The sequence below is a fragment of the Podarcis melisellensis genome, assembly GCF_964234715.1.
Source record: "Podarcis melisellensis genome assembly, chromosome: 1".
Classification (NCBI taxonomy): Eukaryota; Metazoa; Chordata; class Lepidosauria; order Squamata; family Lacertidae; genus Podarcis; species Podarcis melisellensis.
Window position 1 is genome coordinate 55583333 of NC_138528.1, and position 26059 is coordinate 55609391.

General features: G+C 41.2%; 1 protein-coding gene across 1 annotated transcript in view; it reads right to left on the bottom strand.

Moving 5' to 3' along the window:
- The window catches only part of LDLRAD3 (low density lipoprotein receptor class A domain containing 3), a 117579-nt gene extending 98702 nt beyond the window's left edge, over positions 1-18877 (bottom strand). The window contains exon 1 of the mRNA XM_081892050.1: positions 18668-18877. Within this exon, the coding sequence (XP_081748176.1) occupies positions 18668-18701 (34 nt within the window). The 5' untranslated portion in view covers positions 18702-18877. The remainder of the gene's footprint in view (positions 1-18667) is intronic.
- Between the last annotated feature and the right edge of the window lie 7182 nt (positions 18878-26059).

Here is a 26059-nt window from a genome sequence, read left to right on the forward strand (position 1 = left end):
CATCCATACATTGCTTAATCCTGGACTCTCTTATGATTAGGCTGATGATTTGTATTCCAATGAGATACTTGCCAAATACCTTACTGATACAATCCTTCACATTTGATCCAGGCTGAACTCCCTGTTGTCCACAGGATTCTCACCTGTTAGCTAGATCTCAGGTGATGCCTCTGTACAGGAGCCATCCCTGGTTCTATCTCATTGCTTTTGTTTGGTTGGCTTGGAGATACAGTACTGTAAACTTAAGGATACAGATAGTCTTCTTGGAATGGTTCAACTAGCCACCTGTGCTCAGAATATATGTTCTTCCTTATCAACGAGGTGGGCCAAGGCCATTAGTGTTATTACCAGCACAATGAGGTGAGGACTTCCTGCACCTCTTAAGGAAGCTGTAACATGGCCATTCCTAAAGCACTCTTTCCTGGACTGTTTAGATCCACAGGGTTGCTGACAAGTCTTTATATACCCTTGGAGCAAGCAACTTAGAGGTGGTGGATTCTTTTGAATACTTATCAGTTTCAAACTGGTTTCATGCTTCATGTCAATCTGGTTTCATACCCACTTCTGTATCCATTTCAATCTGGTTTCCTGAAGGTGATTTACAACCTTGAGTGTTCTCCTTTACACAGCCATGCTTCTATATTCCTAGCTGGCAGCTGTATAGGCAAGCACACCCTCTTCCAGCTTTGGCAGTCTTATAGCTGTCTTCTCCTTCATCAAGATCAGGTCTCCTTAATCCATTCCTTGGCAACCTCAACATTGGATTACTGTCATTGACTATACATGGGGCTGATTTTCAAGACGATCTGGAAACTACAACTGGTCCAGAACTGAGTGCCAGGATTTTAACTAGTCATTCACAGAGCTTACATTAACACAAACCCTAAATAATCTACCCACCTATTTGTAGGATAGATTAAAAATCCTGGTTTTGGTCCTTAAAAGTTCTACAAAACCCAGGTCACGATTATCTGAAGCAATACCCCCTTTCCTCCAAGATTTGTCCCAAGATACTCTATCATAAATTGGCTTGTTGACTAAAATACAGCATGTGACTTTTAAGAGCCTTCTCCATAGCAATGCAGCATTTATGAAATGCACCATCACTTTAACTTTTAAACTGTTAACTGAGTTGGCTTTTCAATGAGAGAATTGGCTTTTCAACTGGAGAGTTGTTTTAATCCCTGTCATATTTATTTGTTGATTGTTATTGTAAATTTCACGTTGTTGACTGTATTGTTGTTTTTAAAAATCTTTCGGGAACTGCTCATGAAAACACTGTGTAACAGAGCAGTGTTAAAGCTGAACAAATAAGTAAGTCCAGACTAAGCAAATGAAGAGGTTTCACACTGACAACATGATCCAGGTTACACTGCCAACCTTGAAGACACATCTTTATGAGCGACACCCTGCCAGCAAAAACCCTTTGCTAACAGCTATGAATCATGTTCAAGCACTTTTTATAAACTTGGTGTAAATAGTTCTGCACTGGGGAGATAAATATCAAGCAACACCCTATCTAAATAAACATTGCACAACAAAAGAATGAAAACAGAGAGCAACATGAAAGCTCTGCCATTCCTATGAGTGGAATAGAAATTAAGCAAGCAATTATTTGAGGTCTTTTTCAGACCAGAATCCCTGTTAGTTACACCACTTTCAAGTTGGTATGACTTCTTTGTTGATAATGAAGTTGTGCTGGTGTGACCAAGTACATAAACAAGCATTTAAACGAGCAAATCCTTTGAAGAAGAATGCCTTCACATTCAGAAGGGGCTTTAAAACAGTAGCTAATGGTAATTTCCCCTTCCTTCCTGATATATCCTTCTCCCAAACACAAGCTTCAAAGTTCTCCAGAAGAAACAGTCAGCAGGGGGGAATGATTCTGGGGTAGCCTATGTCCAATACTTGGGCATGTCATTCCAAGAGACACAGCTTTTAACATGCAACACAGCAATGGCATCCTTTGGTTACTGGGCTTTTCTCTTTCTCCATTTCATTCTTAAAAACAAGATGCCAACTGAGCTCCTTATATGCGAAAAGGGACACAGTGCTAATGGATAAGAGACACAAATGGACAATGTTAATACTCCGGTAAAACTGATGGAAATATGTTGTTTCACGGATAATACTAAACCACAGTTTAGAACTTAGTGCACAGGATAAATGGAACCTAAGCAAAGCCTTTCTCTCCTCCCTTGTGGCTGGGAGAAGGACTACACTAGTGTTTTCTTTTACCTTCACAGAATCCTAGTTGCCAGGTAGGAGTAACAGACTGTGGTTTAAAAGAAGCTACTAAATTTTTAAGCAAGTCAGCTTCAAGCCATGGGTTATAAAACTGGCTTGTTAAACTAATCCAAGTTTGTTTCAAAACACTTTGGGGCGATCCGAAGTCACAGCCGATTCTGAGAGAAATTAAACTTCACCAGGCACAATATTCTAAACTGATAAATCAGGAAATAGAATGGAAGATTAAATCAATGAAACAAAAAACGTTTGAATCGGCAAATAAATGTGGGAAACTGCTGGCTTGGCAGTTGAAGAAGAGACAAAAGTTGAATACAGTAACAAATTTGGAAATTGAAGGAAGAAATATTCAGAACCCCGTGGAAATCAGAAAATCTTTCCAGAAATATTTCAAGAAACTATATACTCAAGGGCCGCAAAATGAGGTGGAGATTGAACAATTTTTGAAAAAAAACAGTCTTAAAAAATTTACACAAGAAAATAGATTACTCCTGAATAGTCAAATAACACGACAAGAAATTGAACATGCCATTCAGAACATGAAACTGGGCAAATCTCCAGGGCCAGACGGCTTGACCTCTAAGTACTATAAGACAATGAGTGACTATTTGATTCAACCTTTGATGGAGGTCAGCAATGAAATTCTGGAGGGAAAGAAGGCGCCGGAATCGTGGAAGGAAGCTTTTATCACGTTGATACCAAAATCAGAAACTGAAAAGACACAACTTAAGAACTACCGCCCCATCTCCCTTTTAAATGTGGATTACAAAATATTTGCAGATGTTTTAGCAGGCAGACTTAAAAGAGTTTTAAATGAAGTAATTCATAAAGACCAGGCCGGCTTTCTCCCAGGTAGACATATGTTTGCAAACACAAGGAACATTATCGACATTTTGGAACTTTTGCAAACAGACATAAACACTAAAGCAGTGCTGATTTTTATAGACGCGGAGAAGGCCTTTGACAACATCTCTTGGAAATTCATGAAGGGAAACTTAAAAGAAATGGGAGCGGGGCGGGGTTTTGAAAATGGGATTGATGCAATATATTCAGAACAAAAAGCTAAATTGATAGTTAACAATGTGGTAACGGAAGAATTTAAAATTGAAAAAGGAACACGACAAGGCTGCCCGATTTCCCCTCTGTTATTTATTTCAGTTCTGGAGGTGCTCTTGAACTTGATCAGAGGTGACCGGTTGGTGCAGGGGATTCAGGTCGGAGCGAAACAATATAAACTTAAAGCTTTTGCAGATGATTTAGTTTTGACACTGCAGGAGCCAGAATCTAGTACGAAAAGAGTATTACAACTGATACATGATTTTGGTCAGGTGGCGGGATTTAAGCTAAATAAACAAAAAACGAAGGTGTTAGGGGAAAATATGACAGACACAGAGACAGAACGGTTTCAGAGAGAAACAGAATTATCATTGGTGAAAAAGGTAAAGTACCTAGGGGTCAACATAACAGCCAAAAATCTGAGTCTATTTAAGGATAATTATGAAAAATGCTGGTCTGAAATTAAGAGAGACTTGGATAGTTGGGCAAAACTGAAGCTTTCTTTGTTAGGCCGAATTGCTGCCATTAAGATGAATGTGCTGCCAAAGATGTTGTTCTTGTTCCAAACATTGCAAATTGTGGACAAAACGGAGTGTTTCCGGAGGTGGCAGAGAGATATTTCCAAATTTGTCTGGCGAGGCAAAAAGCCCAGAATCAAGTTTAAGATATTAACAGATGCAAAGGAAAGAGGGGGCTTTGCCCTGCCAGACTTAAGGTTGTACTATGAAGCCGCAGCTTTCTGCTGGCTAAAAGATTGGCTACTTCTCGAAGACACTGACGTGTTAGACCTGGAAGGTTATAACAATGCTTTTGGTTGGCATGCATACTTGTGGTATGATAAGGTTAAGATCAATAAGGCCTTTAAGAACCATATTGTCAGAAAAGCAGTGTTTAATGTCTGGACAAAATATAAAGACTTACTGGAAAATAAAACTCCAAGGTGGCTCTCACCTTTGGAAGCTAAGGCCTGGAAAAGACCCAATATGGAAGCCTACTGGCCAAAATATTGGGAACTGTTAGAAAAAGACGGAGATAATTGGAAATTGCAGAGTATGGAGAAAATGAAGGATAAAGTGTGAGACTGGTTACACTACGCTCAGATTAAAGAAATTTTTAAAAGTGACAAGAAGCTAGGGTTCCAGGTGGAGAAATCGAAGTTGGAAACAGAATTGTTAGAACCTAAGACTAAGGTACTTTCAAGAATGTATAACTTGCTGTTGAAATGGAATACACAAGACGAAATGGTTAAGTCGGCTATGATAAAATGGGCGCAGGACATTGGGCATAACATTATGTTTGAGGACTGGGAAAGGTTGTGGACCACTGGGTTGAACTTTACTGCATGTAATGCTTTGAAAGAAAATGTAATGAAAATGATATACAGATGGTACATGACCCCAGTTAAACTTGCCAAAATATACCATTTGTCTGATAACAAATGTTGGAAATGTAAAGAAAATGAAGGAACATTCTTTCACCTCTGGTGGACCTGCCCTAAAGTGAAGGCCTTCTGGGAAATGATATATAATGAGTTGAAAAAGGTATTTAAGTATACCTTTACCAAGAAACCAGAGGCCTTTCTTCTGGGCATTGTCGACCAGAAGGTGTTAAAGAAAGACAGAACATTTTTCATGTATGCAACAACAGCAGCAAGGATACTACTCGCTAAGAACTGGAAAACTCAAGATCTACCCACACTGGAAGAATGGCAGATGCAACTGATGGACTATATGCAACTGGCGGAGATGACTGGCAGAATCCGAGACCTGGGAGAAGAAAGGATTGAAGAAGATTGGAAGAAATTCAAGACTTATCTACAGAAACATTGTGATTTAGTGGAATGTTAAGAAGGATGCTTGGTTATAAATAATTGGCCATCACTAAAATAGATCAGAATTTGATGATAAGAGAGATTAAGAGAAACAAATTTGTAGGAGAATCATTTTATTGTATTTAAATAAGTGGTTACAAATTTGGAAGTAAGATGATAATCTGCTTGACAAAAATTTATCAATGATGCAAGTGGGAGCGGGAGACGTGAGGAAGTTTAAGGATGTTATGAAATTTTGTTAAAACAAAGCAACATTGTTTATTATCAATGTATTCTTTTTTCTAAAAACTCCAATAAATATTTATAAAAAAAAAAAAACACTTTGGGGCGAGGGCAACATGCAAGCCTGAGGATTCGATCAGGCTCCTTCCTGTCCATGAATATAAGCACTTAGTGACCATACAAACCAGAGTCCACTGTATAAACCCTTTTATAAGGCTATAAGGGATGTTTGAAAATAAAATGTAACTGTTTTCAAGCGCACATTTTATTTCAAATGGATTTATTAATATATTTAGTTTAGCTCATTTCAGCTTAAGAAATGTCTGCTACAAACATCCCACCCACTCCTATTCCCTAAAGGTTAGGGTGAGAGCTGGGGCTAGACTCCAGGTTCAAATGCACAGCAAACAATGAAAATATATAACATGTGCTTTCAGTAGTGGCTGGGAGCTATTCATGTTAAGCCACCTTTTTTTCTTTTTTCTTTTACTTTCCACAAACAAAGCTGCACCTTCATTTAAATAAAGAAAGATTAAAAGATACTATGGTAGACATTGAAAGCTGCCAGCCCTAATAATCTGCATTGCACAATGCACAAAGAATTTTTCTTTGTGGAAGGAAATTAACAAGATAAACCAGACATGTTCCATCTCTAATTTCTTTGACTGTAGGATATTGCTGCATGTCATTTCACAGTACTCCACCCATACATTACCCTAGTAGAGGTAGAGACCCAGCATGTGCCAAGAGAGAAGCCAGCACCAATTTCCTTGCCAAAATCTATTTTGTCAATCATTTTGCAGCAACTACACTAAAGAAGATAGTTTGGGCCAGACTAATGTAACATTGGAAGCATTTTAATTCTTTTGCCCCCAAGTTTTCTTTGTGCATTCAATTAGATCTATGGAGTTTTGCAAGCACAAGTCAGTCACATATTCTTGCCTTAATCCTGGGAAACATATGTTTTACAGGTAAACGCCCAGGTCTGGAATGAGTTCACTTTGCTTACTTCTCCAAGCAATCATATTCTGGAAGTCACAATAGCTTCTGGTTGCACACCTAATGCTCTTGAGTCACCCATCACATTATTGTTAAGTGGGTGTGACTGCTTCCAAAATCTGGATTTGCAAAGATGCTGTAGGTTACTGTTTTAATTTGATCACTCTCTTAAGAATGATCTGTCAACCCAGAGCTCTGGACCAGATAATGTCCTTATTTTCTTTTAAAAAGGGAAAGTCTGGTACCTTCAGTGCACTTTTTCATTGAAGAAAATGGGTGTACATGGTCAGAGATTTAGAAATAATCACAGTTTGTGGCACTTTGTTCAAGCTGTCTGAAGAACCTTGACTGGATTTCAGAAAGTTGTCATCTGCTTTCAATGTACAAAGCCATGCTTTTAACCTCAGTTTCCTAGCTGGTTTCCCCTTAGCTGTTTTAGGAGTAATCCCTGGTACCACTTGTTCACCAAAGGAGTGACAACAATCCAGAATGCGGCAGCTAGACTGGTGACTGGGAATGGCGGCCGGGACCATATAACACCAGTGCTAAAGAATCTTCTTTGGCTCCCGGTATGTTTCCGAACACAGTTCAAAGTGTTGGTACAGTGGTACCCCAGGTTAAGTACTTAATTCGTTCCGGAGGTTCGTTCTTAACCTGAAGCACCACTTTAGCTAATGGGGCCTCCTGCCGCTGCCACGCCGCTGGAGCACGATTTTTGTTCTTATCCTGAAGCAAAGTTCTTAACCCGAGGTACTATTTCAGGGTTAGCGGAGTCTGTAACCTGAAGCGTATGTAACCTGAAGCGTCTGTAACCCGAGGTACGACTGTACTGACATTTAAAGCCCTAGACAGCCTCAGCCCAGTATACCTGAAGGAGAGTCTCCACCCCCATCATTCAGCCCAGACACCGAGGTCCACCTCCAAGGATCTTCTGACAGCTCCCTCACTGCAAGAAGTGAAGTTACAGGGAACCAGGCAGAGGGCACTCTTGGCAGCGGCACCCTCCCTGTGGAACGCCCTCTCATCAGATGTCAAGGAGATAAATAACTACACAACTTTTAGAAGACATCTGAAGGCTGCCCTGTATTGGGAAGTTTTTAATGTTTGAGGTTTTATTATGTTTTTGTATTTTGCTGGAAGCTGCCCAGAGTGGCAATAATAATAATACTCTTATTATTATTATTATTAGCCTTGCTCACTTGGTAGAGCATGAGACTCTTAATCTCAGGGTCATGGGTTCGAGCCCCACCCTGGGCAAAATATTCCTACATTGCAGGGGATTGTACTGGATGAGCCACGTGGTCACTTCCAACTCGACAACTCTATAATTCTAAGTCATATGGCCTATTAAAAGTGGAAGTAATCCAATGATAAACCTTACACTTCACTTGGCAGCAGAGACAAAATTTATCAGGCATTGTGCCTGCAGGACAAGACTGTTTCCATTATAACAATTTCACAAATCAAGTTGCAGTTATGACATATGTAACTGTGCAAATCTGGCATTAAAAGGCTCTTTCTGCAGTCATAAGAAAATTGTGGTAGACAAAAATTACCACATTCTGGCTATGCTATTGCAAAATGCAATGTGGGTGGGAAGTATTTTTTTATTTATGCATTTAAAATTCACACTTCCATAAAAACATATCAAGGCAGTATAAAACATATGAGAATGAAATCAACAAAAGAATCCATAAAAACATGTGTCACTCCCACCCCTACTGTATTCTATATTCATTTATGCTCCTATATTTTATTCTTTAAAACTGATACAGTTACAGCAGAGGAGGGGGTGGGTTCATGACCAACCCTAATCCTGTGGCTGTAATTTGTTTTAGCTGTTTTAAACAATGAGTTTTAAATTGCTTCAACTGCCCTGGGACCACCTTGGCGAAGGGTGGGTAATAGCGTTAATTAAATAACAACAGTAACATGATCTCAATGTGTATCAAGGGACGCAGGTGGCGCTGTGGTTTAAACCACTGAGCCTTGGGCTTGCCAATCAAAAGGTCAGTGGTGGACGGGGTGAGCTCCCGTTGCTCAGTCCCAGCTCCTGCCAACCTAGCAGTTCAAAAGCACCCCAAAAAGCGCAAGTAGATTAATAGGTACAGCTCCAGCGGGAAGGTAAACGGTGTTTCCATGCGCTGCTCTGGTTTTGCCAGAAGCGGTTTAGTCATGCTGGCCACATGACCCGGAAAAACTGCGGAGTGGACAAACTCCAGCTCCCTCGGCCTGTAAAGCGAGATGAGCACCGCAACCCCAGAGTCGACTAGACTTAACTGTCAGGGGTCCCTTTACCTTTACCTTTAATGTGTATCAACCCTACACTCCTGTTGCTGCTGCTACGTATCCCGACCCTGGGAAGGGTCCTGACTCAAAATGATCTGGGCAGAAGTGAAAAGTTCCAAATGGCCAGTAAGTAAGTCAAGTAAGAACCAGAGCAGTTGTTCACTCAAATGGTAAAGAATTGGCAGGCTTGACTTCAGGTATTGAGTGTTAGAGGTACTGATGGTTTTAGATGGCATTGGATGCCAACTCACCTGTTGCTATTACATGTGCCCCAGGGCCCCTAAATCATGCAGTCAGCCTTGATAAGCACCATGGCATGGAATATCATGTTTAAATAGGTAAGGCCACGTATACGTGTGTTATGTATACTGCTCAACACTGTTGGGAGAATTTGCCCTGAAAAGCACCATACAAATCCTGAAATAAATAAATCCCTAATTTTCCCTGCCTCAGAAAGCAACTAAGAGATGCAGCTTAAGTGCTACACACAATAAAATTAAGTTGGTTTAGAAGTTATACAAATCAGTGTGCTGACTAAAAGCAACATTCCTCCAGACCAGAGAATACACGAAGGACGGCAGCCAAGGAAACAATTAATAAATTATATGGGCAAGCAACACCTCCGCTCAACCTCAGTTTGCACTCACCATACTGTCAGAGTGATCAAAGCTGCTGCTTCAGTTTTCACATATAGTTTGACTCTGCTAATTACATAATAATATCCACTGAACCAGACATCTCTACACTGATGATTTTTAGAAATTGGAAAGCAAGTGCCCTGATATTAACCTGAGGGCTCTCAAACAACCAACAGGCCAGCGGGTCCATTTAAGAAATTTACTAGAAAGCCTAAAAACTCTCTTGGCAAGTATTCAAAAGTCCTATTAGGAATCTTCTAGAAACTCATTCTGATTAGATTATGTGTTTCACCATAATTTGTATAGATGCCTTTCGCTAATAAAAAAGCTCAAATAAAGTGTATTCATAAAGAAGCAAATTAACAAGAAGGAATGACTAGATGTGCCAGCTATAAGTCTATGGTAGCAAAAGCTCTTTTTTAAAAGGCCAGTTATCACCATTTCCGCCTGTGCCAAGGGAAGAACATTTGAAATGCTAATCACTTTTTCTTGACTACCACTGATTTCAGCAAAACCTCCAGAAATGACAGCATATATGGAAGCTAACACTCTAGTTTAGTAGCCAAAGAATTGCTTTTCATAAGTACTTGCAAAGGGCAATATCCAATTGTGTCCACCTGCTTGCAGAACAAACTTCTACCCACAGAATAGGACTTCCCCTTCTACTCTTCCTCACTACAGCCTCTGTGCCCCCACAGAAGCTACTTTTGAGGGCTGGGGGGAAGCATTCATACAATATGAGATTTCACCTACAATTCCTATTGCTTGCAATTGCCTGAAGACTTCAGCATCTGCAAATCATGCAAAACTGATGAATAGGTAATGCACTCCCTAAGCTCAATTTTCCAGATTTAAAAAGACTAAGAATCTATATATTCGAAACAAATCTCATTGTGAAGATTTCTTCTGGGACAGAACCTTTTCAGACCACAAGAATAATGGAGGAAGAGGTTTGTGCTTTTTGAATGCCCCGGACATCAAAAGCTAGAGTTATGAAAGAGTTGTCTGTAACAAATGTTTCTTTCCAATTGACAAATAAACAGGAATTTTCTTATGGGAAAACTGAACTGGAAAAACTGTCACGCGCAGTAGTTATATGAAGTGATACAATCTCAGAAGAACTCCACGACATTACTTTGCTGGGTATTCACTGACCAGAAACATATGCCTCAAAATCTCCCTCAATATAGCATGTTCCCTTCAGAGTCAATTAAAAACAGTACTTCACAGTCAAGGGCTTGTTAGCTAGAGGAAGGAGAAAAGCACAAGACTTTTCTCAGCAGTAAAAGAGATAGCCCATCCAACTGCTATTAATGACAAATGATGCTAGCCTGTAAAGTTTCCCATGGTCTATTTAAGTTAAATGTCAGTAGGCGGTCTGGAGGTACAGCACTGGTGAACTATTTTAAAATCATGTCTCCTGTTTCAATACATTAAAATATATTTCGGTAGAAATATATTTCATCATGCCCTTTTGCCAAGACAAACATCCTCTTTTTAATTTTCTTCTTTTTTAAGTAACTCTAAACTTTTGATACACAGAAGCTGACGGTCTCTCTGCCTGAACTGAAATTGCTGTCAAATCTAACTTTTAACACACTTCTCTAAGTGCCTATTAACAAACCACTCACTCACTGAAAAGAGAATACCACTGAAACAGGAGACCTGAATGATGACAAACCAGGGGCCTGCAAAATTCATTTCACTTGGCATGAAGCAAAGCCTTTCCTGCAACTGTTAAAATGCCATTTTAAACATTGAAACATACATTCTACATTTTACCTGGGCACAGATTTTGCTATGCTTAAGTACTACAAAAGACATAATAACCCTACAAAATATGTGACTATCTATCCTACATGTCAGTGTACATAGAAGTGCATGGCAGCCCTGTGCTTGTAAGCAGCTACACTTCAGTCACTGTCTGAGAGCTGCAGGCTGGCCTGGGAAGAGTCTCAGAACTAAAATGTTTGCATAGGCAGAATTAGAAAGCTTGCTTTACACAGCTTTGTCACTGAACTTCTCCTGCAACAGGCACCTAAGAGGTTAGGTCAGAGCAGTTTCTACTGGTAGGCAGGTAGACCAAATTTGGGATCAAATTCTATACTATCATAACGGCAGCAAGCTGAAAGTTATTTAATATATTATACAGATACCCCCTGACTTACACAGGGGTTACATTCCTGGCACCTGCATGCAAAATTGAAATAATGTAAAGTGATTTATCTATTTATTTATTTCGTGGCGGCCTGTGTAAAAGCGGCCATGCGCAAGTAGAATGTGCACAAGGGGGTGGGAGGTGCCTGTAATTATATTTCTAACCACCATTTAGAGTTTTTGTCTTATGCATCAAAACTTCTTAGCCAGTCAATGTAGGTAACCAGCAATTTCCATGAGAATCAGGAAAGCGTGACTACTGGCTATTTGAGTCCAACACATGCAGCTGTCTGCCCTACGTAAGGATCCATTTGGTGCCCAGTACATATTAGTAACTTGAAAAAGTCCAACCTTCCCAAATCTTTTATACCTATTGCAAATGTTGATGTATAGAGAAACTTCGCCAGTGGCTGTTTAGGTGTACAATGCAGTACCTACAATGGAAAGTACTAATCTTTCCTATCTGTGCATATAAATCAAAGCACGTTTCCAAAAAATACTGGTTTACATTTGACATAGTACAAACCTACATTGTCATGTTATTCAAAGAAACAGTCACTGCCAACTTGCTTAGCAGCATGTTTATTCATCTACTACTCCTGTGTTCTTATATTATGAAAACGAAGTAGAGGTGCTACTCATTTTTCACTAGCTCATTCATAAGCAACAGCAGCAATATCACATTACTTCCCCTTCCATCACAGATTGTTGATACAATGCTGTTCCATAACACAGTGAAGTTATAATCTAGTCTAGCAACAAACAAGTTTAGAATCCTGCGTTGTTTCTGAGCAGGATACAACTCTTGTTGCCCTGAATGTAGCGAGAAGCACAAACATTGGCTAGTTTTGCTTCATTAGTAAAGGAAACAAGAAAAAAACAGCACAATTTCAACATAAGAGTTCCTATGTGGAAAACAGCAGGAAGCCAGGTGGAATGCCTGCAAACTTTTAACAGTGCAATAACATTGCATTTTTTCTCCAGGCAAATCTCCACTTGTCTTTTGAAGAGCCCTTGAATAGGCAATGCTTTGCAACACTGGTGATTTGTTTGCATGTGTTTTTGAATTAAGTCTCTGGCTGTATTTTGACAAACTCAGCAACAATAGTTGTAGTACCAGGAAGGTATAAACCTACTAAGGATACGCTATGTTGATGACATATTATTAATCATAATATATGCCTGATTTCTTCATTAGGAAAGACACTTAAACTACTAAGCTGTGGCCTAAATATGTTTCCATAGTCCTAAGATTTGCCTGCTTACAGGTGAAACTAAAAAAATTAGAATATCGTGGAAAAGTTCATTTATTTCAGTAATTCAACTTAAAAGGTGAAACTAATATATGAGATAGACTCATGACATGCAAAGCGAGATATGTCAAGCCTTTGTTATAATTGTGATGATCACGGCGTACAGCTGATGAAAACCCCAAATTAATAATGTGGCACTGCTGAGGTGTTATGGAAGACCAGGATGCTTCAATAGCAGCCTTCAGATCTTCTGCATTGAGGCAGTAATTGATGCAAAAGGGGCCCAAACCAAGTACTGAGTACATATTCATGCTTCTACTTCTCAGAGGTCCAATATTGCTCTATTTGCAATCCTTGTTTTGCTGATTTCATTTGATATTCTAATTTTCTGAGATTGTTAATTTAGGATTTTCATCAGCTGTACACCATTATCATCACAATTATAACAAATAAGGGCTTGACATATCTCGCTTTGCATGTCATGAGTCTATCTCATATATTAGTTTCACCTTTTAAGTTGAATTACTGAAATAAATGAACTTTTCCACGATATTCTAATTTTTCAAGTTTCACCTGTAGATGAGAAATTGGAAGCTATTTTGAATTAGGTGTTTATTCCCTTGTTTTAACTTATCTCCTGAATTTATTATGATATACAAATAAAGTACTCAGCATTTTATTACATGACACAAATGAGTTCAAACATCATATTTTATTCTTATGTTTATGTATCCTCCATTTGAGAACTATATGCAACTACCTTATGCAATGATCAAACACAAATAAAAGGCCTTCACAAATGAACGTACACTTCTCAACATTCAGTGGTATGGTTCCCATTCACCAAGCACAGGCTTCTTCTTGAAGGAGATTTGGGGAGTGGGTAGAATTAATTGGGTGTTTCCTTGCTTGTCTGTAATCAGTTTGGGTCAAAAACTTCCTACTGTACTACATAATGTATAAAAACAAAGAAAGCTGTTTTCATTTGTTAAACGAAGACTAGTATTGAAAACAAAATCACCCTTTAGTAATAGAGCTAGAAAAATAAAGCAGAAGCTGATATTACATTTCAAGTTAAACTACATGTATCATAATAATTCAAGAATTAGTTTTGGAAGTTACCCATATTAAATAGATTTTAACTCCAAGATAAATTTGTATATTTTATTCTCTTACAGTGATTGTACTGATATGTATGCAGGGAAACTGGAAAGCCTTGTCCCCACCCCAATGTTAATTTCTCTCATTAATCTTTGCGTTCTTCAATTACAATCCTGATTGCTTTATACTTTTCAGAATACTGCAGTGAATAAGATCTGGAACTTGGAAACTAGTATTTGAGATTTTGTTTTGCAGAACTTAATAGCCACAGTTAGCAATCCTGGTTAGGAGGGGTTGTTCAAACCATAGTTCAGACATAATGGCAAAAAGAAAGAAAGCATTGAATAAAGTCCTGTTTATCAGAGGGAACTGAAGAGGAAGGAACTTGTGATCCCAGTGGGTATTCATCTCAATGCAGCCAAAGAAAGCTATCTGTAGTGTGTGAAATCCAAATGTTTATAACAGCATACTTCATTTTTAGGAGTTAAAGAGAACCATGAGAGCCAGTGTGGTGTAGTGGTTAAGAGCGGTAGATTCGTAATCTGGGGAACCGGGTTCGTGTCTCCGCTCCTCCACATGCAGCTGCTGGGTGACCTTGGGCCAGTCACACTTCTCTGAAGTCTCTCAGCCCCACTCATCTCACAGCGTGTTTGTTGTGGGGGAGGAAGGGAAAGGAGAATGTTAACCGCTTTGAGACTCCTTTAGGTAGTGATAAAGCGGGATATGAAATCCAAACTTCTCTCCCTCAAATGTCTGATATAAGTTCCTAAAGATCCCAACTATGTGTTTTTCCCCCTCAAAGAAACTTCTGTTGCTGACAGTTATTGGGGAAAACTAAATTTGATCAAGGGTTGGTGGTGGTCCTTCTCTCTCTTTTCCACCACTTAACCATCAAGGAGCTATGTAGCAACAGGCACAGCTACACAAAGCAAGATTTTAGGTTCTTAAAAATATTTTACACAGACACTTTGTCACAATGCCTACAGGTATCCTACACACAATAAATTCATACCTACATGAAAGATGCAAAAAGAACCCTCAGCCTGTATTCAGATTTTGACAAACAAGTGCCCACTATTGTAAAAAGTGTTCTGTCCTTCATTAGCAATATGGCAACTTGTATTTGTACATTTCATTATTATTTTTTATCCTGACATTCTGATTTATTACCCAGTAATGTTTTTGTTTTCCAGTGAGGGTCAATTAAGTATTAATCCATTACATTAATGAACATCAAAGCAAATCATTATCATTATCTAGCCAATTATATATTCCTGCTAATCTTTTGGAAAAATAATTTTACCAACATGGGAGATCTCAGTTCTCTTACCTGTCAGAGCTTTCCTGTGTGATGTTTAGATTATATACTGAAACGATGCAAAACCCTAACAATCTAGAGGTGTGCAACTAAACTTTGAAAATCTTGCTATCTCAAAGATAATAAGTAACACTTCCTTGTGTCCACATACATCTGTTAATAACAGGTTCTTAAATAACAACCACCATTTCAATAAACAGTTGTTCCTGAAATGGTAGGGATATCATTCGTTATTATGTTGCAGGTTTTCTATTCATAACAACAGCAAACCAGAAATACACTAGCCTTCTCCAGAATATCTTCAGCACTACAAGTCCTGTGTTGAAGCACTAACTTGGTATATAAGAAGAGCTCAACTGGTCAGACCAAAGGGTCCATCTAGTCTAGAATCCTATTCTTACAACAGCCAACCTATGAGAAGTCTGCAAGCAGAACATAAGTGCAACAGCGCTCGATCTTCACTTGCAGTTCCTAGCAACTGATGAATTGCATACCAAGTGAGTGCAAGGAACTACATGCAGGTGAGCAAAACACTCCATTCCTCCTTTGTTCCCAGGACAAAAAGGCAGTGGTCTGCTGCGCAAGGGTCAGAGTTCTCAAACACTCCTCTGCCAGCAGACTAGCAAGTTCTGTGGACTTATGTACAAGGCCACAATAAACAAGTGTGTAAAAGTAAGGCAACCCTGGGTTAAAGGGTCCCTGGAGAGTTATGCAGGACCTGACTCTTTAAAAGGCCATTTTGGACATTGTGGCCACCCACTGTATAACTTCCATTGGCCTGACCATGTCATGAGAGTTATGTACACAACAACTCTCCACACAGAATGTATTATCCCCCTCCCAAGCACCACACTTTTTTGGGGGGGGGGAGAGAGCTCTCAAATGACATTTTAAAAGTCACCCAACAGCATAGCAAGCTGCTGCACAGAAATGTATTTCCAATATGACAACAGTGGCAGCCATAATATATAAACTGACCCCAAGGCTCAAGTTAACACAAGGCTGTAAGAGTGAGACAACTTGGAGATTAGAAGACCACAAGACTGACCAAAGCCAAATTCTATTCATGTGTACAAATGCTTCCAGTGAATAAAGCCCAGGTGATGCCCCTGGGAAAACACAAGACAGCTGTGAAATTCTCAGTACTCCTACAAACATGGTGTAGCAAATGGCACAGTCCTTCCAGTGCTACTTTTCTGTTTGCTGAACTTATCCAGCAGAACACTGTACTTACACGAATCAAAGAACAACCATTTTCAAATATGAAATATTTAAATGTTAAAAAAATGGGTTAATAAATGTGTGTCATTTTTGCTTGTACAGCAACAGGTGTGATGCTGCTTGCAATGGTAAAACTACTGTATGACACTGAAAGCAAAGAATGCAACTTAATGTGACATCAATGCATCTGGAGATAAAGCACTCCTAATATTATATGGGGAAGCTCATAAAGAACTGTATATGAGCTTTGCAAACACTTTTTAAAATCGCAAAGTTGCTACAGCAAAATCCTTTGTACACCCACAGCATCTTCTGCCAACATCTACTACAGCAAAGTATCACTATTTACACATGGTTATTATTAAATACAAATAGACAGCAGATAAATCACTCAGCTCAGATGAGAATGGAAAATCCAAGATGGAATGATGTGTTGTGCAGTCAGGGCAAAAAAAAAGAGGAGAGTTTTATGTCTAGCACCACCAACTTTGCTTAGTTTTGATAGAATTCTCCCAGTTCCCACTGTGGGCACATTTTATGTGTAGTTGCAGAGTTTGTAGAGCCCAACTCAAAACAAAATGAACTTTCTGACAGCATAAATACTTTCAAAGAAGCAATTCAAAATGTCTTTCAGGTTGAATTGAACACAGGTTCAAATGCCATTTCTGTTTACTAGATTTAGTGAAAATGGTAGCAAAATGTCTGTGTTAGAAGTGCTAGAAGTGGAGATGCAAAGATGCATTGATCCAGGTTTTGAAGACTTAATACATAGTTCATATTTTCAGGTATCAAGGGCCTATGTTTAACACTTATTCTCATCACTCTTTGGTGTGGATTTCTTGGGTGAATTTTAGAGGATAGGAAGAGTTCCTGCCTTGCAACAGGGGGCTGGAGCAGAAGACTTCTGGACCCTTCCAAACATGTGGTATCACAGAGATGTCTGGTTCCTCTCTCCTCAACTATACTTCTTTTTCTAGAGTTATGCTGCTGCGTATCACCTTTCTAACTCCTGCCAAACTCCCTTAGAAGGGAAGAGGATCTGGATGGATGTACCCCAAACAAAACTCACCAAAAGTCAGACTGATGATACTACTTGGGCCTTTCAAGACACAGTAGTGTATCTCTACAGAAAGGAAGGTTGTAGCCAAAACTCCAAGAAGGAGAAGGAGAATGTCAACACAAACACCAACCAAAACCTGACGCTCCTTTGGGACAGAAGGGCCCTGTGGTTCCATGTGTATTTTTATGAAATACAATGAAGGTTTACCCCAGGACCTCCATGACACTTTGCACCACACCTAGATGTGAAGAACCCCAACACCAGAAGTCACTAAGGTCACATTTAACCCCTTATGTGGCTGTTCTAAGCAAATGAAGCAAATGGGGCAGGGGAAGGAACTTTCTGAACACAGTCATACCTCTAGTTGTGTTAGGTTCAGGTTGAGGATTTTCGGGTTGCGAACACGACAAACCTGTAAGTGTATACGTCCGGGTTTTGTCACACACGTGCACACGCAGAAGCATTCTGTGTGCTTTGCGCATGAGCGCGCTATTGCGTCATGCGCACATGCAGAAGCGGCGCTCTACTTACGGACGTTTTGGGGTGCAGATGGCACCCCAGAACAGATCACATCCGTAAGTAGAGGTACCACTGTACTATGAATGCTCTGGGTGGGGGTGGGGGGTGGAATATTTTACGATGTTGTATATTCCTTCAAGAAGCTCTCCCTTCCCTAACACAGGACTGATAGGTTTTTTTAAAATAATAATAATAATATACAAACTGAACTGTGAGAAGAGACAGGCGTGGTAAGGCACTTCGTAAAACACTACAGAAATTATCAACAAACTACAGTACTTAAAAGGAACAGAGCGGAGAGCTGGAGCTGCCAGTCACCAGCCTGCCTCTCCAGCTGAGGTGAAGAATTTGGGGGGAGGAAGAGAGGAATAAGCAACCCAAACAAAACCAAAAAGCTGGTATCGTAGTACTTATCCCCATCTGGGGCTATCGCAACCAAGCAGCGTTGTCCGAGAATATTCAGGTGATCCTGGAAAGAGTAGACGCGAACGCACTCCCAAGTTGCTGCGCGTGTTGTGCTTTGTGTGAGGCGGTTCTCCCCCCTTTCCAAGTCCACACCGAGGGGTCCTGGACCCTCGCAAAGCCCGCGCCTCCTCCGCCGCCCTCAGCCTGAGGGGGACAGAGTAACGCGAGGGGGGCGTGAGGCGCCGCTGCCCTCCGGGGTTCCTGCAGGTCCGTCCCCCCGGCGCGCTCGCCTCCCCTTCCCCCAGCCAGCTCTTTCCCGCCCCCCATTCCCCGCTTCCGGCGCCGACTCACCCGCCGAGCCCAGGAGCAGCCACAGCAGCCACATTGCCCCCAAGCGCCACGGCCGCTCCGGAAAGTTTTAAGGCTCTGCCGAGCGCCTCCGCCTCTCGGCCCAAGCCCGGCCCAGGCCCAGGCGGCTGTGCGGGCGGGGAGGGGGAAGCGGGAGGAGGGCCAGGGGGAGGCTCCCTCCTTCCCCAGCAGCCGGACCCTCACGCCCAACCAGACAGACAGCCTGCCTGCCTGCCGTCTACGCGCTCGCTCTCTCGCTCTCCCGTTCGCGCGCAGCCTCTGGAGCGCAGGGTGGCGAGGCTACTTGGTGCCATTGCACCGCCCTCGCGGCGTCCCTGAGCCCAGGCGGCCGCCGCCGCGCCCTGCCCTGCCCCGCGGCGCCCCTGTTTCCCGAGCGCCGTCTGCCCGGCTCCGAGCAGGGCTCCAGTTTGAGAAGGGGCCCCGAGCTCGCTCCGCTTCCCCTCCGAAAAGTCTCCGTGGACAGGCTTACTTTGGAGTAACACCCGCCGAACTCAGGGGCTTGCCCCCTGAGCAAAACGTGTGGAGGCTTAGCTTGCTTGGAAGTAAATGTGTTCAGGCTTAGCTTGCCACTCAAGTCAGTGAAACTTAAAGTGAAAGTCTGGCTAACCCTAAGACTAAATGAACTCTAGGGAAGACAAAATGCTGTTGCCTTCTGGTTCACCTACCTAGCCACCAAAGGGATCTCAAAGGTCATTTTGTCTGGGCGTCTCCTATGCAGTACTTCCTATGCAACCTGCAAAATATCCCCTGAAAAAATCCAGAGTGCACAATAGGCTGCTTGCTCTTCCTTCTCAGTTTCCATTTGCATTGGACTGACCTCTCCTATATTGCACACATCCTTAAACATGCACACGTTATTAGATGCCAGGAATGGACATTCACCGTCTATTTTGTGCCGAGCAGAGAAAAGATGCAAAGAGCTTCTTCCTGTGAGTGAGTGCAGTGGTGGGTGATATAAGTACCCTTTTTCTCACCGATGTGGCTCCATCTCCTTTTCCGCTCTTTTAAAGGTGGCAGTCATGTTTTGTTAAGCCATGCACCTCTGCTGCACCTATTTTGGGACTGGGACACCCCCCACATTCCCAAAATTCCAAATGGGCCAGCATGCCCCCCAAAAAGCTGAGAGCATTCAAAATGAACTGCAAAATAAAAGAGAATTGTGTCTCAAGATCCTGGGGAAGGGGTATGGGCAACCCCTGGTTTTCTTCATCAGCAGGTGGTTCAAACCTTCAACTTTGCCCTTGATACGTGGCCATCCAACCTCTGCTTACAAACCTTTAAGGAAGAAGAATCAACCACCTTCTAAGGAAGTCAGTTCCAAGCAGCTTGCACCATCAGGAAGGTATTCCTGAAGCTTAGTCTATCTTTATTGTGGTGTTGACTGGCTTCTAGCACAGTGGGCCAAAAAGAATGATCCTGCTATACCTTACACACACAAACATGCTTGCAGGAGAGGATGGAAAGTATGCCTTCTTGTGACTGAATTACTTTTGTTGTTTCCTGACTGTTCAGGATATCCGACACAGGGCTAGTTGTGTGAATATGCATTATTCATTAATAAGGATACCCGGTGACCTGATTTTGTCAGGACAGGAAAAAGTGCTGAATTATTGAGAAGGAGTCAGGGAGAGAAGGAGCATACAAGCACAGTGCTGAACTCTTTTCTTATTTATTTTGTTACTTCAAGTTTCCATTCATGAATGACTGTAACTCCATAGAACTCCTGTACACCAATGTAGGTTGGTCAATTGCTACTTTCTGTGGTTTGTTATTATTACAATTTAAGGAAGCCCTGGAGCAGTACATAATCCGGTTTGCAATTATGTGAACAGTCAGCCAAGCTACTGAGGTTTCCATCCCATAATGCACACATATTTAGTAGGCCCCAGCATACTTACTTCTGAGTAAACACATCATATGCTTGTTTTCCAGCTTTTGTATCTTTGCACATTTAAAAGCAGGAATGAGATGGGAGCCTATGAAACCTACACTCCTGTTCCTTTTCACAGTGCAGCCAATCTCTCTTGCTTTCTTCTGTGTCAAAAAGCATATCTGCTCTCATTCTTCATCTGTTGATCTCACATTTATCTTCCTGGAATCTCTTGTTGACTGCCAGTAATGGAGTTTTTCATCATAACTAATCAATCAGAATTCTCTTGGTGAATTTACAGTCTGTCTAAAGTAGTCAGATTCCCCAAGGTTCATGGTTAAGGAAATATGTGCAGTGCATTTTCACAGCTTATGTGTGGGCACATGGACCAAATGTTTGTGAACCAAATCCTGATACATCTGATACATCCCAAGTTTCATTAGGTTTCACGTATATATTTTTTCTTTAATCAGTAATAATTAAAGATTTAAGGCTCACTGACTAGGGCTTTGGCTCCGAAAGACTGGTACGTGTGCCCAGCAATGTCAATGCTTCTTTCATAAAATTTTCCTTGGTTTTTTTTTTGTAATTCAGGGGGAATACAGATAATTTTGGAATACAAGAAATTCAAAATGCCAGCTAGCATTTATTATTAAGAGGCAATTAGAGTTTGTTCAAATCCTGTATTTGTAACATTCTAATCAGAAGTCTCACATCAAACCTGTGTGATAGCAGTCTCAAACCAGTCTTACATCAAACCTGTACAGTGGTACCCCAGGTTACAAACACCTCGGGTTACAAACACTTTGGGTTACAGACTCCGCTAACCCGGAAGTAGTGCCTCAGGAACTTTACCTCAGGATGAGAACAGAAGTTGCACAGCAGCAGGAGGCCCCATTAGCTAAAGTGGTACCTCAGGTTAAGAACAGTTGCAGGTTGAGAACAGACCTCCAGACCGAATTACGTTCGTAACCAGAGGTACCACTGTACTAATATTTATAGTTAAACCATTTCTCTTGTCTTTCTTTTGTCTTTCTGCAAATGAAATTGTTAATATCTGGTGGACCAAACTCACTCACTCACTTATGTAATTTTCCACTGGTCTCTATAATGCACAAACCAAATATATTTTAACACGATATAGCCTAAAAACATGTGATACAAGTTCAACAACCTTGCTGAAGCTAAGTAGGTCTGGGGATGGATGGTAGATAATCTGATAACTTTAGGTAGGCTGCCTTCAGCTTTATAAAATGGAATAAAAGTGTTTTAACTAAATAAATAATAAATAATATGTAAAATAGGCTGCTTCCCATACATATGGATTGAAGAAACTAATTTGGACTTCTGAGTATAAGAGTGAATTGATAGTCTCTTAGGGTATGTACAGATAATGTATTTCAGAAACTTTATTTGAACACAGATAAAGAAAAAAAATATACACATGAAGAAATAAAAAAATAAAAAAGGCATAACTATGATTGCGTTACAGATGTTTATTTTTCTGTCACAGTTAAATAGGTTTAACAGGTATCTGTTTTTCTGTCCCACCTTGAGGCTTTTAACCATGACCCGCAGTGGCTCTATCATACCGCCCTCAAGCCTTTGCAAAGCTGCCATATGTACACAGCTTTATTCCCAGAAAAGACCTCAGAATACATTTAACAGGAGCATGAAACTACTGAGTAACTTTATTTCAGCCAAGAACTCAATTCTTTATGTAATCGCCTAAAGCTGCCAACTGGTTTTTAAAACTGTCACCAACTAATCTGCAGAAAAATACTGCTGGGTACAAGCTGAGTTCGTGTAATTCATTTTTAATATAGCCAACTGAGAAGCCTGGGTTCTAGAGATTTATTGATGAGGATTTCATATAATTTGGAGGGATGAATGTTTTTCATTATTATTTTAATACCTAGCATTTTTTTGTTGTTGTTACAGATTGAGTGAAGCTTTGCCCATCAGTCATTAAATTCCAAGTGCTTGCAGTTAATTTCTGGGGCTGAAAATGGCTATTCGCTGCAGGAATTAGTGCCAAAAATAAAGAAGATATTCTAGCCACTAGGACTATGAGCTCTGTGGGACAATAAGTTTGTTTCAAATCTTCTCTTCAGGCAGAATAACACTGTAGTTTGAACATCTTGATAAGCCTGTCGTTGAGAGAAAGCAAAAACAACACTTTTGGAATTGCTCTTAATTCTTATCTTAATTTTTAAAGCTTAGACAGAACATAAATACAGAATGCTCTATAAGCTTTAGTAAAAGAAAAATAAAACCTAGCTAAGGGATTGTTTTTAAATTGTATGCCTGTGTATTTCATATTCCCATTGGGTTCCCTTTACTATAATGAAATATATTTCCCCTTGAACCTCCCGTCTCAAAACATAGCTCCTTTCCCATCATTCGATGAAGTAATACTAACCCTGAATTTATAAGTGTCTCTGTTGCTTATTATGAAGCTACATTTAATACTATTAGATGTGATTAAAACACAATGGCTGTGTTGTGCAAATGCTAGCACTTTTGCACCAAAGACGGCATCTCTTGCCAGGTTTGAAGTTTATCTGCCATGGGCTGAGAGTGTGTTTTGAGAGAGGTAGGGCTGTAGTACAAGATACCCGAAAGGGCCCCTTCCATTCAATTTTCTGATAAAGACAATGCATACCATTTCAAAACATCGTAACCATATGCCATTTTCCTCTTTGTCAAACATGCTATAATGTACAAGAGTTGAAATGAGCATCTCTAAGGCTCAAAGATATCAATAATTGATTCTAACAACTGTGGGGGGAAAGGAAGGTCACACAAGGACACTTCCCCATTCCCTCCTTCTTCCAGCCTCTTTCCTCATAAAAAGCCCTTCTGATGAGTGAGGGATGGGATTCAGGGGAGAAGGGGATATACCGTAATTGACGAAATTCTGCTTCGTGCACAGAATGTGGCTGACTCCATTTTGTTTGAAGCAACTTCCACTTTCTCCAGGAGCCCACTCTAGCTCATCTCATGCCCTTTAGGAGGGTCCCCTGATTCACCAGAAAGGCTTTTCTGAGGCTAAGTCCCCTTGTAGAACTCAAGCTTAAGTGTTTGCAGATACCCACTGCTGTAATGGACTAGTGACATCCTCTTTCTGAGTTTTCTCGCATGAGAATCCTAGCTTAAATGTTTGTGGACACTTATTCCTGGGTTAAACTAGATTTTTTAAAAAAAGAATTAAGATGCAGTCATGCTTAGCATTCATGCAGCAGTTTTTATTGTTAAAAGCATCCCATATACACAGTCTCAGTAATCCCTGCTACAGCCTTATTAGACCATTATTGTCCTATGTGATATTACTAATAGCAAACCATTACTAATAGCAAGTGTGGGTCCTTATGAAGTCAAAGGAGCACCATCTGTGCACAACTGGGAAGTATTATCATGGTTGGGGGAACCCCAAGGTTTTCTGAAATACAATATTAAGGCAAAAGCCTCAGTAGGGTGGAGTCTTGCTTAAAAGAACTTACAGGTGGATTGTGCAAATAAAGTCTAAGATTTATATCCCACCCTTCATTAGAAATGATATTTAAATGATTTTTAAAAACCCAAATCAGTAAGATACAGTGTTATATAATGCATTCCAACACAATCCAGCCAGCTGTTCAGCTTCAAGAGCTTGCAAGCATGTCTAATGCAAAGGGCTTCCTATATTTCCAAGTACGTGGTATTAGGTTTGCATTGTGTGTGAGTCTAACAGCCTGGTCTTTAATTGATGCTGAATGAGAACCAGAGTATGTCTTCACTAAATGATGGATTAAGGTAAAGGTAAAGGTACCCCTGCCCGTACGGGCCAGTCTTGCCAGACTCTGGGGTTGTGCGCCCATCTCACTCAAGAGGCCAGGGGCCAGCGCTGTCCGGAGACACTTCCGGGTCACGTGGCCAGCGTGACATCGCTGCTCTGGCGAGCCAGAGCTGCACACGGAAACGCCGTTTACCTTCCCGCTGGTAAGCGGTCCCTATTTATCTACTTGCACCCGGAGGTGCTTTCGAACTGCTAGGTTGGCAGGCGCTGGGACCGAGCAGCGGGAGCGCACCCCGCCGCAGGGATTCGAACCGCTGACCTTTCGATCGGCAAGTCCTAGGCGCTGAGGCTTTAACCCACAGCGCCACCTGTGTCCCGAATGATGGATTATTCCATACCAATCAGCAACCTTTGACCGTATTAAGCTGGCATCATGTTGTTCCAGCACTCCAGTGGAAAGAGCTTTGCTGATCTGCCACCTTCATTGATTGTGTTATTAATAGTGCTACTGGCCACCACAGTCTCTGCCGAGTGGTAGCAAAATTCCAGGGGTCTTGGTGCTTAACCAGGGTTTGTGTTCCTTTAGAATGAGGCACAGTGGAAACTATTGTCTTTAAGAAATATGGTTTATTTTACACATATTTACAACATGAGCTTTTCATGGAGGGAATACAGAGCCAGTGTACACGGACTTCTCCTTTCTCCAAACCTGTTTTTCAAAAGGCCACTTTTCCCCCTGTGGTGATATTATACTCCCTGTTACCCTGGCAACCCCCCCCTCCCAAATCTGCAGTTGTCTTTTGGTAACTAATGCACAGCTGGGGGAGGAATTTCATCCACTTCTTTTCTGACCCTGAATGTCTTACCTTTTTTCAGGGTACTGATTCTGTTATCACTTTATTTGATAGCAGCTCTCTAAGCGAAGCAACTGAGGAAACTGGCTTGACTTTTTTTTTAAGGCCTTGCTAAATTCATTGATCAAACCCCACATTTTCTAATTTCAGAAATTATGCAGAAATCCCAATACTCAGGAATTTTAGGGGATCTTCACTCCTTACAAACTCATAACAATGTATGTATTGTTTTCAAGCTCATAGATTTAGAAATCACAACTGTGTAACCTAAGCCAGTGGTTTTCAACCACTGTGTCGTGGCACCCTGAGGTGTCTTGAATGATGGTCAGGGATGCCGCAAGCAACACTGTCCTCTGTCCCTCTTTCCTTCCCTCCCTCCTCTGGTGCCTTCTTGCATCTCTGACTCCCAAAGGCTTATACAGCTGTTTGTTGCAGCAGCCCTGGCTACAAGCTCCACAGGCAAATGCTGCCTCTGGGGCTGGCCAGGGGGTGCTGGTTGCCAGGAGCTGAAGTGGCCTCGGAGTAAGCAAGCAAGCGGGTGAGGGAGCCCAGCCAGTCAGTGCCAGCCCTTGCTGTTAGGAATGGACAGACAAGTCCCAGGCCCCTGTGGGGCAGTGTGAGGAGGCACCTCTCTTTGGGGCAGAGGAATGCAACCAGGGGCAGCATTCCCAGAGACTCCCAAGGAGAGGGGAGAGGAGATCAGGTGAAGGAACAAGGGAGAGTATTCGAAAAAGAGTGAGAGGCTGCCAGCTCTACAGGCAAGGGGTTACATAACTGGGCTCCTGAGCTCCACAGGGGTGTCGCAAAAGGAATGTTGGTTGGTCAAGGGAGCAGTGGACTCAAAAGGTTGAAAACCTCTGACCTAAGCTATC